The following is a 16,206-nucleotide window of genomic DNA, read 5'->3' on the forward strand; positions in this document are numbered from 1 at the left end:
AAATATAAAGTGAGATTACCAGGACTGGATTTGAGGACACCTTGCAACATTTAGAAGATCTACCTCTGGAGAGAAGGCCGGCATCACCAGCATCTCCCACAACGTCTCAACATAAAGGACTATGGGACGTGTGTACATTTTTTTCATACTTAAATGTATAATATGCAGTATTTTACTAAATGTGTGTGTGCCATCATGGCAAAATATGGTCTTTGGAACACATAGCTTACTGTAGCGGGAACTAGCACAAAGGCGGATTTGAGTACCTTTCCAGGTGTGTGTGTATATGTCTGCCGACAGATTCTGTCACTGCAATAGCGTCGCAACCGTGCAAGATGCAGTCACAAAACCTTTCAGGTGTGTGGTTGAGAACAAAACGAAGGCCGAGTTCAAAGATGGGTGTAGTCTGGCAATGTGGCACCTTCCCTCGGAGATGTCTGCGTGTTATTTTGTGATTTATAACGTAGGCGACGTGAAACAATCAGAAAACGCAAGACCCCTGCAGTAGGCGATACCTATTACATATTATACTTCTAACAAAACCTTATTTACATTTGCAAATCTTATAAAACATAAATTAATAGATATTTTTTATACTTACGCTCCATAAAAGGACACTTTTACAAATAGCCCTCTTATTTGCAGCTTGTGTTGTTTTCAGCCTCAACAGGTGCAGGGCTCTAGGGACGGCAGTGTCAGTCAGCTGGCCCAGAATACCACATATTGACTGACAGCCGCTGGCTGTATTGTTATGTGCCATCATACCTGGGAAACTATGACAGCAACAACTATTAACATGCTACAGGAAGATGGTAAAAACATACACACTAACTGCATAACGTCAGCATGTTAACATTCTTATAAGCAAAACATTCCTCAAACACTGAAAACGATATTGTTCATGATTCCCTTAAATAAAGATCAGCTTTTATTTTGTTTGGTTGTTTTTTAATGGAGTTATCTGACTTTCCATCCTCCAACCCAGAGAGAAAGAGAAAAAAAAAAAAAAAAAAAACAAAAACAGATAATTAAAAATACAAGTTATTTAAAAAAAAAAAAAAACATTTTTGAGGAACACTCCAAGCTACAAAACACAAACTTTTTGAACTCAAAAAGACAGAAAAAAAAACAGGTTCCAAATTGTAGTCTTTTTTTTTTTTTTTTTTTTTAGTTACAAATTAAAACAGGAAAAAGCATAGTCTTCACATAAACATCTTTTTTAACTTTTGAACAAAAAAGTTGTTTTTGATTTTTTAATCAAAAACAACTTTGGATTCTGGTGGATGTGAGGTTTTCCTCTTAGGGTGAGTGTGTCTGAGAAGTACACCGAGCCCAATCTGTTGCAGGAAATAGACCAAGCCGGTTGCACTGTACTTCCTTTGACCCTAGGGAATAAAAACTTTATAGACTATGTGCGAGAGCTGCATCTGTTTGTCCATGAAGTGTCTTTATGATGAGCTCGAGAAAGTGTGCACCGTGTTTGTACATATATGTGTGTGTGTGTGTGTGTGTGTGTGTGTTTTGTTTTGTGCACGTGTGGTCCAACAGTCTCATTGCTTCCCGTCCTTTTGTTGTCCTCTCTTCTGTATCTCCTCAGAGATACACTTCTCTGTCCTCTGAACCAGTCAGTAAGGAAGAAAAAATAAAAATAAAAACACAAAAGAGAACTAGCCAGTCTGCCAGTAAAAAGTCAGCTTGTCTTTTACAGTCTATCGACTGTTTGCGGCCACGGTCTAGCAGTCTGTGTTGATCCAGTTTCAGTTCAGTTTGTGACCATAAATACATGAAGACTTCACCGTTGGCACAGCTAGTCCACGATTAAAGCTGCGAGGTGGAACAGCAAACATGTTACTGTCTGTCGGGTCATTCCAGAGCGGTAGAAACCAGTAGATCAGCTTAGCAAACATATCCTGCTGCCCAGTGGCCCAGCCAGTCCAGCCGACCCAAGGTAAACTACGGGACCTCGGACAGCAGAGGAGGAGGGTCACAGGGAGACTGAGGGAGGAATAAAGGGAGGGCTATATGAAGAGGGCTAGAGAAGGAGAGAGAAAACACAGAGACCAGGGTTTCTCTCTCGTCTCTCGTTTTCATTTGTGTCTCTGGAGCGCTTTCCTCTTCCTCCTCTTGAAGAAACAGCAGCACCTGCAACACACAAACCATCATCAACAGACTTCAAATGCAGCTTTTTTCTCTTTCAAATATTCTTTCATCTACGATGATTAAAATGTGCTTTAAAGTGCTCCTATTATGCTTTTTCCCTTTCCTTTATCGTGTTCTATATATTTTTTGTTCACGTTATAGGTTTACAAAGTGAAAAAGCCCAAAGTCCACCCCAAAGGGCCTCAATCTGTAGCTAAAACAGAGAGCTCAACACATAGGGTGAAAAGAGGAGCTGCAGCAATGTGCAGTACAACATAAATATGGTGTTTTTTGAAAATAAAACCATGTAAACCTATTCTGATATAACCTCTAAATACAACGATGAACCTTAAAATGAGCATAATATGAGCACTTTAAGTAACAATGAACTTTGTGAGTTAAACAAGTAAACCCTAGAATGAGCTTTTGTACAGCTAACCAATAACAAATACAGTGGAGTGTTTCCACGAGGAGCCAATGTTAAAACAGTTTGGGTTATTTCATTTGGGTTTTTTCTGTGGTCACTTACTGGTTTGGATATGGATAGGATAGGTTATCCCATCCACCAATCACATTCAGCAATACTTTTATGAAATGTATGCTATAATCTATCTATAAATTGCAGGAACTGGGGCAGGGACTGTTTTCCTGCTATTGTATTAAATTGCTGTGAGCTGTCAGAACATAACGTAATCTCTTAGATTATTCCTTCACAGCGCTGTGCAATGTGAGAAAATCTCAGAGCTGAACCGGGCGGACACATCCGTTTTCATCAGACTCACGCTGGGTCGGGTTAGTTAAGTCTACTGCTAACTTACAACACTAATAACATTACCGTCGCCAAAATACCCCGCGAATCAGATCCCCTACTTCACCGTTAACCGTCAAGCCACTAAACCTGTACGGAAATGATCACCTCTGCTCAAGTGTTCAATTCGTAAACGATCATACGACACAACATTGTCTCTCTCTCGTTGCGCACGCATGCCTTTTCCCCCAGATCTGATAAAACCACATCCATACATCTGATGAGGCAGATTAGCAGAGATTTTGACTGTTAAATAAATATTGCCTAAGGATGTTGTATTCCAAAGTCCAAATTTAATTGTTGCAACAAATATTTTATGTTACAAAAATGACTTTTTTTGTCTTTGTATTTAGTCCTTCTCTGACCCTATTAGGAGGGCTGGTGGATTAAATATTAGTAGAGGAGTGGATGTTCATGAATGGATTATAGGAGCCATATACATGGCGTTAGGAAGGAATAAGGAATATGTCACCTATAACAATGTACTAAGTGATTTGAGTTCTTTGTCTTTTTGTTCAAACTTTTGTGTAGATAGGGCTGTCCTCGACTAAAGATCTTCTTAGTCGACTAACGCTTATAGGATTTTGTCGACTAATCGATTAGTTGATTTAATTGACAGAGCTGTGAGCTTTGAGAGGTGGTTAAGACTAGAAAAGCACAATATAAATGTAGTTAATTAACCATCTGTAAAACTGAGTTTCTCCACAATTAATTCTGCAAAAGCACCACTTTAAATCTTGTATTTACCATAAATGTGCTCATAAGTTTCTTGGAAATAAGTAATTAAGCATGAATAAGCATAAAAAAATGACTAATCGACTAAAGAAATTTTAGTCGACTAAGACCAAAATGACCGATTAGTCGAATAATCGACTAAGAGGTGGCAGCCCTAGTAGAAGATTATACAATTATCTTCTATGTAAAAACTGATTTAAATCTCAAGTAGTATTCCAGGAATGCCACTACCTATGATTGTCACAAGGAGGACACATTGGTTTTGTCTGCTTATTTACAAGTAATCTAAAATGGCCATGGATCACCTGACATGACTAAGCAGAAAATGATGACTGTCAGCATCTTGTTGGTGCAAAGGTACGTTTCCCTGAAGCACTGCTTTTAGTAAAATCTTTACAGTTAGAAAAATGACTAAACCACAGAAGTCTTGGTCTTGGTGACCATAAAAGGAGCAGTGTTAATTTAGGCAGCCATTTTAGATTTAGTCTTTAGACGAAAATGCTTACAAGTTTTAGTCACGTTAGTCATTTTTATTCTTCATAGTTTTAGTCGATGACAACTCAAAACACTTTGGTCCCGTTTTAGTCGATGAAAAGTCATTACAGTGAAGTTAACTCAAAAATAACTTCACTGTAATGAAATGTTTTCTCTCTAAATTTTGTCAGCTATTTATTCATGTGTCAAATGTCCTATATCGAACATTTCAGTTAATGTAGTCTCGCCAAACACTCAACTGTCCTGCTGTTATTACAGACGTGTGAACTACTACAGAGTTGCCTCGTTATGAATTGCTGATGTATGAAACTGCCAATCAGAATAATTTACTTATTAATCGAAGGTGCTAGAGAGCAGGTCCAGATCATTCTAGCCCACATTAAGCATTTTATTAACCACCCCAACTCGACCAAGGACTATAGCCTACTCAAGTGCTGACACAGCGTGGTGGAGATAGGGTTGGCAATGTGAGACACTGAGGACTGACATGGACAGTCGGTGTGTGTGTTTGAGAGAGAGGGAGAAAATTATATTTGATATGGTTAATTTTTCTTGTATTCCTTAAAAGTAGCTTTACAGCAGTTTTCCTTGGATTAGGGTGGCACCTAAATCACGGTTGCAGCTGTCGCCGTGGTCCTGCTCTGCGCCCTGCTACACCCTGACACGCTCTGCAGTGCCCTACTACATCCTACTATGTCCTGCTACACCCTGCTATACCCTACTACATCATGAACTACTACAACTACTATTTTTAGTCATAGTTCCATTACAGGGTTCATACGCATTTGAACCAATACTTCTCCATGACTATTTCGGCAAATTTCCATGACTATGTGTTCCTGAAAATGTGATTCATAATATTGCTCCCCGAATAGAACGTTAAGGTTAAGACGACGTGAAAATACATTTATTAATCACATATTATTATGCTGTGTCCAAAAATCCATGACATTTCCAAAACTTTCTGGGTCTTTTTATGTTTCCAAAACCTTTCTAGGCCTGGAATTTGCATTTTTCAAATTCCATAACTTTTCCAGGTTTTTTCAAAACGTATGAACCCTGCCATTATGTTTATTGTGACTATTGTTACCACTGTTCATCACACCCGCAACCGACACCGTCATATACCACCTACCAAGAGCCTGGGTCTGACCGAGGTTTCTCCCAAAAAGGAAGTTCCTCACCACCCGAGGTTTCTTCCTAAAAGGCAGTTTTCCTCACCACCCAAGGTTTCTCCCTAAAAGGGAGTTTTTCCTCGCCACTGTCACACTAAGTGCTTGCTCTTGGGGGAATTACTGGAATTGTTGGGTCTCTGTAAATTATAGTGCAGTCTAGACCTACTCTATCTGTAAAGTGTCTTGAGATAACTCTTGTTATGATTTGATACTATAAATTTGATTTCATTTAATTTGTAGTGTGTTATGCAGAATGTTAGGCCTAAACTGCACCCCCGAGTTATTACTGACAAACTTAATTGTATGTCTGGCGCCTAATATCACCTTAAGTCAGGCCTTCATTACTTTACAACCCATATATTCTACTTTAACTTGTGTGTGTCCTTACTTGGTATCATCAGCCACTTCCACCTCTGCATTGGCTGTGATTGGTGCGTTGGAGTGTCCTGCAGTGGGGTCGTCTGTATTCAGCTCCCCATTGGTTGAACTCATCACCTGGAGGTGAGAAATAGAAGACGGAGGGATGAGTACAGGTGTGGCAACGTCCAACCTTGTTGGGACAAAATTAAAAAGACTTGCATCACGTCGACACTAAGGCAGATAAATCTGAAAACGCTGGTTATGTGTGAAAACAACATGCTTCCACACTTTTTCAACATTGACACACCAAAACAATAGAAAAGCAGATAAAAGCCAGCTTTTTCTTCTTCCTTTCACTTGGCACAAATGTGCCTTATAGAAAAACAGCAGTGTGACAAACAGTTTCTCAGTGTCTTAGCTAGTTAAAAGCCCATCTGTGTCCTGCTCTCCGTCCTCACAAAGGACAAGACTGTTTTCAAATGTAACCAGCTTAATGTGGACGTGGTCTTTATAGTTAAGAGCTGTGACCTCCAGGGAAGCTTCACACCTCCAGAGATACAGGCACTGCCAACATTCATTTTGCTGCCATGCAAAACAGCGGCACCTCTGCTTAATGATGCGGTACAGTTTAAATGACGCATTATGTCAACAACATTGCATTACTACTACCTGCACTATACTACCTCACAATGCCCCGATGTTCTGGCATATGATGAGCCTCATTGTAGGTGGTGGTGACGCATTAAAGGTCGAATCAGATATCTGTGTGTACGTGTGTCACACACTTATCAATTTTAAACATAGAATTCCTGGTGTTTGTGTGTTTTGTCTATTTCTCCACCCACACTTCTTCTTTTTGTATTCAGGTTTCATTTCCCTGTCGACTGCATTCAAATGAAACGGTGCTGTACAGTTTAAATGAACTTAGAATACTAAGAAAAATAAAACACATTCACACACTGCTACCAAATGATATTCCTCTGCAGCTGGAGCGTTTCCAAAATAAAGGTGGCATATTTAATGTGGCTGGAGGTGCTCTCCATACTCGGGCCTCACCTGTCGTGGTTGGTAATGGAAATAGATTTGCTGGACACAAACAATGATGAGGGACCATATATGAAGCATGCTGCTACTTCTGGCAAAGTAAGCCTTCCCTACAAGGGCAACAGCTGTGTGATTTTGCCTAGTGTATGTCAGCTAACACAATGAACCTACTAGTGCCTCACAACGCTTTAAATCTTAATATGTTTGATGTGGATTATGTCACAATAAACATCAACTTTGTAACACCACATTTACCTCTGCACTGTGACTTGATCTCATGCCAAGTCACTACATGTTGCTCTAGTGACCACTAGTTGAAAACCACACAATTAAATAAGAGCAATGCCGGGTCTTGAACTACATTTGGAGACCTGGGTCTATTGTGCATGGCGCAATCCTGTATTTACCAGAATCAAACTTTTTTTACCACCAAAGTCCTATGTGTCACACACAGAGTTTATATATAAAATGGGTATTAAAAACTCATATCCACCTCTTATCTCAACAATAACAACCAACTTAACTTAGCTAATTTTCTATTGTTTATTCTAGTAGTTGCTACAAACACAGTATAAAACCCAGCCTCTTACAAAAAGCAGCCTACAGCATGTGTTCTCTACACTCTGTCAACAGAGAAGCCAGGCCACAGCCTTTTGTCCCCTTGCAGAAAGTCTCCAGAAAAGGGGGTTGTAGAAACAAATGTCTAACATTGCCGTAAATATGCTGTGCAACCCTAACATGGATACATTACGGTTTTAATTTAGAATTTCTATCACAATAGTCCCTTGTGAGGGAGTTATTGAAGTTGTGAGGAAACAGACTTGAGGTCAGCCCTGCTGCAGAGACGGAAAGGGCCATGCAGGCAGACAAACAAGTAGGCAGACAGACAAGAAGCCAGCAGAGCTAACCCTTCCTCTCAGTACCTGGACGGACCCGCCCAGCCTATCAGCAGTGAGGTGGGAGCCCAGCAGCTCTCGATTGGTCACTGGAGTGGGCTGCGACTCACTGCCTTTCCCCTCTGGAGACTAGAGGAGACAGGAAGCCGATCGCAGGAGTAACGGGAAGGGGGGGGCAGGAGGGAGGAGGAGAGGGAAGGGGAAGAGGCAGTGGTGGAGGTGGAGAAGGGAAAAGATGAAGAGGCAGTTTAGATGGAAGAGGATGGTCGCATGGAAAGAGGAAGAGACAGGGTGGAAAAGCAGGGAGGCGAGGGAGAAATGGGAAGATGAGCAGATGGAAAAGAGGAGTGGCGGGGTGAGGAGCAGTAAGGTGAGAAGAGGAAAGAATGAGGAAAGAGAAAAGAAATAGTGAGTTCAGTCAGTATTTGGTGGAGGAGCAACAGGAGGGTGAGCACTCAAGTGTGCAATACGTTGAGAGTGCACAGGAGACCCCTCCCCTCGTGCAAAAGGGGAAAGAGGTGGTCTATCTTCTGTGATGCCTCAATCTCACCTGCCTCAAACCGGTTTCTTTTGGGATTAAGATCCAAATAGGCCCGCAGTATGATCTAACTACTGGTGCCTTTAAATCTGGATTTATGTGCATTTGTGTTTGTGAATGTAAAAAAAAGTGTAATCAGTACAAACCGCTCACCGTAAAATATGCAAAGATATTGATTGGATAACACCCTTTTTTACAGAGGTATTTACTGTATGTTGCCTAGCAGGGGGCATTGTCTACCGTAACATACAGTAAGTGTGCAGAAAATACCACAGATGGCAGCACTGCTCCGCAAAATGGACAGTGATATGCATAAGTGGCTTTTCTTAGTATACGGTAAATCCCTGTGCTCAGAGGTGGGTAAATGCCATTTACTGTCTACAATGTGCTGAGTGACGATTCAGATACTGTGAAAATGGAATCCACTATAACTGCTGTGGATCCAGTCTGACTACAGCTACCATGCTCCCCGAAGAAGCAAACAAACTTTTTACAGCTACCTGTTGACCCTAATGGGGGCAACCAACACTCAGGGACGAATTCACAAAAGGATTGTGTACCGTTTGCAGCCGCTAAACCTGCACAGAAAAGGCAAAAAGAAGCCGTGTAACTCTCACAGCACCCGCAAAGGTTGCGCCCCTAAGGTTGCTACCAATCAAAAAGTGTCTTGGTGCTCCTGTGCTATTTGCATGTATTTAAATCACATAATATTATGCAGATATTTGGTGCAAAATTGGCCCCTTTCTATACAAATAATCATTGTGGCAAAAACATTGCAATTCACAAATAGCAGTGCTAAAAGCCTCACACAGTTACAGTGAAATAATTAGCATCTTCTTAGCAGAGTTGGAGGTAATGAAGCGCATCTACTGTATAAGTCCTCCGCTGAAGCGGTGTGTTCGTATCACGGTTTTAGGGTCACGGATTTCGGTTCTGTACGGTTCTTGTTGTTTTTTCTTTTAATCTTTAACACTCCAGGAATATACTTCAGCATACGGTATAAAGCTTAATTATCCTGTATCCTATAATGTAGGATACAGTATGAAATAATTATATAGTTATATCATGTAGCCTAATCATGCACAAACTGAATTTGACTTGACTTTAAGCACATTATTAAGACCAACTCTGAGGAAAGCTAGCTGAGATTTTGATACAGCAAGAGGGAAGACATTGTCATGATTTCAACAAGCTTTTCATTTATTTGGCAAAAAAAGGAGAATGTGTATTGCCATCTACAGGAACTTATGTGCCTTGTGCCGCCCGCTGCAGAGACCCGATCTAAACTGCAGCCGCTTCAGCGAGTGAAAAAACGTTACAGCGTACATTGATGTTAAAATGTATACAGGTTGGCAGGACGGCCTAAAATGTTTCTTTCGCTGTACGTTGTTGGTAACTTGTTCACACCTCTTCTTTCGCGCGAAAGGGAAACACACTGAGGTCACATACGGGGCACCCAACGGGCACAAGGCCACATTGCGCATGCGTCGAACCGTGCGGCACACACACGGATGTTTTATCATGAATCGTACCACCTCATACAATACATACACAACACTCATATGACTGATTGAGGGACTTGATAGTTGCTGTGGCATAGGCTTGTGCCATTTGAATGATCTATGTCCTGGAGCTGGCCGTACAACGCATTCTTTATACATTTAAGTCAACTTTAGGGTTATCTAAGGTCAGAGGATGAATTAGTTCTGATGATCTACGAGGTCCTGTCAGTATAGGGTCACCTGTTGAGGAGGATGATTAAGAAAAGTCCATTCAACTGTTCAGATGGGAGAAGATACGGTGTACACGGTCCCATGGTGCAAAGTTCAGAGGCCTCTGGGCCTGAGGGCCGAATGGAGTGACGGATAAACTCTAAAAATTGATGATGTTGCCTGGACAAAGTCACCGAGAACAAAAAATGTAGAGGCTGATGAACACTCTAACTTCCTAAAGGACGCTTAGTGATTTAGTGACCCTTTTAAAGACTCAATTTGTGAACTCCAATCAAAGATATGATTTGCTGATTCTACCTGGACTACACAGTGGTCCGCAATTATTAATCGTTCATTGTTGTACGTATTCAGTCATTATTCCATTCCAGTCATTTGTTTGTTCGTCTGTCTGCCGGTTTAGTCTGCAGTTCAATACATCTTCAAATGCAGTTATTTGTCTCTGATAGCTGAAGTTGAGTGGCATGCCTCTTCTTTATCTGCAATATGAATGTGTTTATGATGCAGCATTTTGAGTTATTAGTTATTGTTATATATTTTTTGTCTTAAGTGATTATTAATAATTGCTACTATTACACTACACCGCTTCAAATCGTGCAATCTTCTTTTACAGTCTGAAGGTGTGCGTTTGAAAACACCAACAGCACAGACAGACTGGGATATTAAATGGGATATTAAATCTCTGTCACGATTAATTCCTTGCCAGAAGAGGAATGCCTCTGCACCTCAGTCAGGGCCGGTACCTCGCGGCACTAAAAATGTCATTTTTCTTTTTCTCTGTGCGATTGTTCTGCCTACTGTGTTCTTAGCGACAAGGCAACATTAATACTCTCCTGCATGGATAACTGCAAATCAGATGCAAAAAAAAAAAAAAGAGGACTAATTGCACTTAGTTGCAAAACTTTATTGCTGTGTTTGTGTTAGCGCAATATCTTTTGTGAATCGGACCTTGAAACAGATAGCGGTTCATCATCTGCAATTCATCAGCAGCCGCAAGCCAGTCTTTGTGAATTCGCCACTCAGTGTGTTCAAGCTTTTCTGTTGATCAGTGTCAAAACACATCTACTGTCCACTGTGACTCTAGTAAAACATGAAAATGTCCAACCGATACTTTACATACTGTACAATATAAATTTACCATTACCTATCGAGGTGGTACAAAAACACATGAAACCTAACAATGAGGAGTTAACATATGGTGTTAAAACCCTCAATTTGGATTGCTCCAGCTTGCTACTTTCTGCTTTCTTTAGTGGCGATTCTTTCGTGTTGATTGACAACCTGGCAAGTTAATAACCCTGTGACACAGCCAACCAGCTTTTTTCAAGTGGAGTAAACAAGAAAGTGACAAATGCTGAGGGAGCAGTACTGTAAATGAGAAGCAAGGCTGCTTCATGTGGCCAGCTGTGTGTGTGTGTGTGTGTGTGTGTGTGTGTGTGTGTGTTTTGTGTGCGCGCGCACATTTCTGCGTTAAAGAATGGATTTGTAGCTCATGTAGACTGGCAAATACATAGTTTTTAAGCTGGTATTGACAGTTTGGCAGATCTTTGGCAACTACTAAAATCTTATGAATGAGATGATATATTTGCTGAGAATGACTGTGTACGTACCTGGTTTTTGGTCTGGGGTGCTTTCTCTCGGTTGCTCGCTGGAAGTGGAGTCTCACTGGCCACTGGACCAATAGGAGTGGGCTAAACACACAGACAGTGGGGTCAACATGGGATCAGAGTAAGGAAATACACATTGGCTTACATTTCTTTATGTGGACTTTATATCCTATTACTGATCTTATTGGTAACACTGTTGGGGGGTACACTAGAAACCCTGTACAATCAGCCATTATGTCAATAAAAACGAATTACATTAAATTGAGAGGTGTGAGAGTGATACCGCTGAATGTTGCAGCATTATGTACCACTCAAAATTCCAAACCTCATCGCTGAACCGAAAGATCACATTATTTGTACTTGATACTTGACATTGATTTCTGCTGACCTACTCAAAGTGAGTCTATTCAGATTACAGTTAACAAAGAAGCTTAAACAGGGAGGAAGATGTGTCTACTCCTCCCTACTTTATCAGTTCCTGGTTACACAGTAGATCAGTCATATGATTATGTATCACTGTTGAACTGACCTCACAGCATTAACCCTGCCCTAAACTAAGCACTAAGTTCAGTGTGTGTGTGTGTGTGTGTGTGCGCGCAGGAGAAAACACCCCTCCACACTAACCAGTGGCTTTCCAGTCCAGTCATATTGGTAGTCAAAGATGTATCCGTTTCTGTCAAAGAGGTCCGTGAAGAGTTTCCTCAGATAGTCGTAGTCAGGCTTCTCGAAGAAGTCCAGCCGACGCACGTACCGCAGGTAGGTGGCCATCTCTTCTGTTACATACACACAGGCGCACATACACACATACACAGGCATCCAACCCACAAATGCAAACACACACAAGATTTGATCAACATATGCTAACCTGATCATATACAGTATGTCACAGCTGCACAGAAACACAGATATTGTTTTTTGTAGAGGTGTATGTATACGAACCTGGAAAGTTTTCACAGAGGACCTCAATTGGTGTGTCTCTCTTCGTGTCTCCTATCTTCTGATAACGTTCTTTCAGAGTGTCAGCCTAATGAATACAGAGACATGGAGGAATATATGGGACCCAACAGGAGGTAAAGGAAGGATGCAAGGCCGCTGAGACAGAGGTGATGAAAATAAAAAAACATGGTTGGACTGATGGCTGGTCGACTGCCTCCTCACCTTGAGTCCCTGCCAGGGTAGGCTGCCTCGCAGGAAGTACATGAACATGTGGCCTAGAGCTTCCAGGTCATCCCGCCTGCTTTGCTCTGAAACACAGAACAACAAAGGCTTAAATCGCTCCTATTCACAACAGATGCAAGTTATCCAGCCTAAGTATGCGTTGATGCCTTGAGAAGCGAATCACTTGTGTCCCAAAGAAAATGAATAAGGGCGAACTTCGCGACACACTACATACAGTACTTCAGTAGGTCTCCGCTGCTGCTGCTGCTGAGGCAAACAAAGCAGGAGTTAGCTCAATGGACAAGCTAACGATACTGTAGCTCAGCAAAACAGCAACGATTTAAGTTACAACAACTGAAAATATTTGGCATTTCAAAGATGAGGTCACGAGGCATGATATAAGTAGGGTTGGGTACCGAAACCCGGTTCCTATGCAAACGGTAGTATTCGGACCGGATAAGAACGCAAATTTCCTCATTCCTCAAGGTTCCTCATTTCAGTTACGACTGAAACATTTTCCCTCTGTCGCTCCGGACAGCGGCAGACTCTTTTTTTCCTTTCTCCCTTTTCTGCCGAATGGCGCCAGTGCCCGCTCGCGGTGTGAAGCGACACCTGCTAGTCTATTGTTCAGGACAAGACCCTGTAGCCTGGTGGTGTTGGAGGCGGGACAGTCTCCCCAAATTGTCTGCCCTTTCAAACTCATACCTGTGTGTACAGGCCTCATGGACACCGTCTGAGAGAGTTTCTCCTGTGCAGGACATGCCATAAGTCAGGAGAGGTGTAGTATCTTGCCAGAGAAGGCAAATATGGTCATTATTCTGCAAAAGAACTGCTAAAGTTTGAAGCTGGTTGGCATATCTTGTTGTTACTTGTTAATAGTGTAACTGTTATTTGTTAAATTATTGTAGTTATGTGTTAGGCTGTTAGGTTTACTTATTATATATTTAAGTACTTTAAAACGTTAATATATTGTTCAATTTAAATAATTTTCAATTTTAAAAAACTCCATAAAAAAAAAGCCTTTCTTTTATGTCATTTTTTCAGTTTTTCAAGAATGGCTTTAGGAATCGGAATTGTTGTAAAAGTACCGGTTTGGCATCCGAATCATAAAAATCCAAACGGTACCCAACCCTAGATATAAGTCAGGATAAAATAAAATTATACAACAAAGCACCGTATCGTACAAAGTAGCATGAGGGAGCAGCTTACCTTTCCCCAGATGTGTGTTGATGCTCATATATCTAGCAGTCCCAGTCAGACTCTTGTGTTCTCTGTATGGGATGTGTTTCTTGGTCTCTGGGTCTATGTATTCTTTCGCTAGGCCAAAGTCTATGATGTGGATGGTGTGTTGCCGTTTGGAGCCGGGTCGGCCCACCAAGAAGTTCTCTGGCTTCACGTCTCGATAGATCAGGCTTCTGGTGTGGACAAACTCCATACGGGTTATCTAAAGGCAAAGGACAGAGCAAAAGAGGCAGAGCTAAGTAAGCTAGAGTTTTAGAGATAAAACATTTTTTTTTTTTTATATGTTTGTCTTACCAGTTGTATGGCTATCATGAGTACAGTCTTTAGAGAGAAAGTTCGGTCACAGAGGTCAAACAGATCTTCTAAGCTAGGTCCCAGCAGCTCCAGAACCATAGCATTGTATTTACCACACGGTCCAAAGTAAAACACCTGTGGTACGCCCTCTGGATGAACAGATAAAGATAGGGCAGTCAGAACAGGAGTTGGACACAGGCACATTTATGTATAAACACCATACATTGATTAGTGATACTGGTTTGACGAGGTGCCTGCCCAGAGCCCAAAGGAAAGGCAATCCCCACCCCAGCAACAGCCTGTTCACCCTGCTGCCGTCTGGCAAGCAATACCAATTCTTTTTTGACAAAGGCAAAAACCACCTCAAGCGGGCATGAAAACATTTCTGCACAATTGAGGAAGTTTTTTTTGAAATTGTGCCGTTTCCATTCAGCTTTTCTAATGCGATACTTTAAAATATGCATCGAAATAGTTAAATGGAAACAATACTATAGACTGTATAAAACATGGACGTACTCTCCGTGACGTCACCCACAGGTATCTGAAGAGCCATTGTGAAGCTCAGAGTGGGGGGCTCCGGGCTTAGCCATCTTGGCAGTGCCTGACTCCGCCTTCTCCCGGCTAATCCAAAAATGGGCAAAAAGGTGGCGTGCGGGTGAGGCGGGCCAAATTGAGCCTATAGTCAAAACTGGCCTTCTGTGCGTCACCTGAAGTGCCACATGCTTAATAACTTTAAGCCTGAATATAATTTAACTTGATTAACTGCAGTTTTTTAGCACTTCCGCCTTGGCTTTAGTTTTCAGCCCCCGTAAGTTGCCGCTTGTTCTGAAAGTGTGAAGATATGTCTGGAAACACAGAGGTAAAACATGGCTGCCTACACCCTTCCCAGGTCAAAGGTAGAGGTCGCAGTGACAAGAACGGCAGTACATAAGAATAAAATGGGCATTCCAAATTGGGCAAAAATAGGGAAAAATCTGCAGAAAATGAAGAGAATATGGCACTTCTCTTTGAGAAATGTTGCTAACAAACATCACTTAAAGTCTTATTTGCTAGTTGGCATTATTGTTTATGCTACACACAGCTAGCTTCCTTATAAAGGTTGGTTACATGCAAACTCAACTGATTCTTTTAGTAGAAAACCTGATGAAAGAGACGGTGGTTCTCACCTGAACTTCCCAGCTGTTTGTAGAAGCGATATTCTAGGTGGAGCTGTGGCGCCCGCGACTTGATAGGCTCCTACAAAGAACGATTATGTCTGAGTTAGAATATTTATTTGTTACAAAGTAAAAGTAGTCAAATTCATAAAATACAATTCATTACACTAATTTCTCTGACAACACTTCCATATTCGGGCAATCAAACCTACATTTTGTTATGTTCCAGGTATATATTAGCTTAAGTACAATGTGAATAAGCTTTCAGTCGCTTTCAAGTGTAAATTATTTCATTCTGAAAAATTGATTAGTATCATACACAATATTAGTGTGCTGCCACTTATACTATATACATAGAAATTATTTTTTACCAGTTTGATAGCCACGTATTCATTGGTGTACAGGTTCTTTCCAAGTCGTAGCTCTCCGAAGTTCCCGCAGCCGATCTTCTTACCGACCCGGAAGTTTGGTCCGACCATCAGAACCCCGGAGTTGGAGCTGGCACCCCGGCCACCGTGCCCAGATCGACTCCCTGTCTTCCCAGGCATTCTCTTCCCCTCCTCTGTCTCCCCCTTCCCTCCACCTCCCCCACCACCTCCCCCACCACCTCCCCCTCCTACTCCTCGCTTGTCAAAGTCCATCAGTTTGTGGTAGCCTGGCCTCTCCACGGTTAAGCCGATTCCATGCAACCAAAACAACTACCAAAACAACTGCCTATCGGCTGGACTGTCAGACGTTAGGGTGGTCTACGCTGGGCCAAAATGTGAATTAAACCGGGGTTGGGGGTTTGAATATAAAGAGGGCAGGGATTTAGCTGAGTTGCGACAGATG

The 16,206-nt window shown here is 41.7% G+C and overlaps 1 protein-coding gene across 1 annotated transcript; it reads right to left on the reverse strand.

Moving 5' to 3' along the window:
• Positions 1-1,265: 1,265 nt before the first annotated feature.
• Positions 1,266-15,940, reverse strand: LOC114564944 (casein kinase I). Its single transcript, XM_028592645.1, has 11 exons — positions 15,747-15,940; positions 15,388-15,457; positions 14,222-14,370; positions 13,895-14,129; positions 12,686-12,771; positions 12,467-12,551; positions 12,152-12,297; positions 11,531-11,611; positions 7,680-7,781; positions 5,741-5,847; positions 1,266-2,142 (listed from the first exon to the last, which is right to left on the reverse strand). Exons 1-11 carry the CDS (start codon positions 15,921-15,923, stop codon positions 2,088-2,090), a joined length of 1,293 nt encoding a protein of 430 aa, XP_028448446.1. The 5' UTR covers positions 15,924-15,940; the 3' UTR covers positions 1,266-2,087.
• Between the last annotated feature and the right edge of the window lie 266 nt (positions 15,941-16,206).

The sequence above is a fragment of the Perca flavescens genome, chromosome 12, assembly GCF_004354835.1.
Source record: "Perca flavescens isolate YP-PL-M2 chromosome 12, PFLA_1.0, whole genome shotgun sequence".
Lineage (NCBI taxonomy): Eukaryota > Metazoa > Chordata > Actinopteri > Perciformes > Percidae > Perca > Perca flavescens.

What these genes read in the sequence shown, in the direction of transcription:
- LOC114564944 (XM_028592645.1), bottom strand. Translation starts at nt 15,923, where the DNA reads ATGCCTGGGAAGACAGGGAGTCGATCTGGGCACGGTGGCCGGGGTGCC. An exon ending in GGCTGGGCGGGTCCGTCCAG is followed by an intron (nt 5,848 to 7,679) that starts GTACTGAGAGGA and finishes TCTCACCTCCAG; the next exon opens with GTGATGAGTTCAACCAATGG. An exon ending in GAAGTGGCTGATGATACCAA is followed by an intron (nt 2,143 to 5,740) that starts GTAAGGACACAC and finishes TGTGTGTTGCAG; the next exon opens with GTGCTGCTGTTTCTTCAAGA.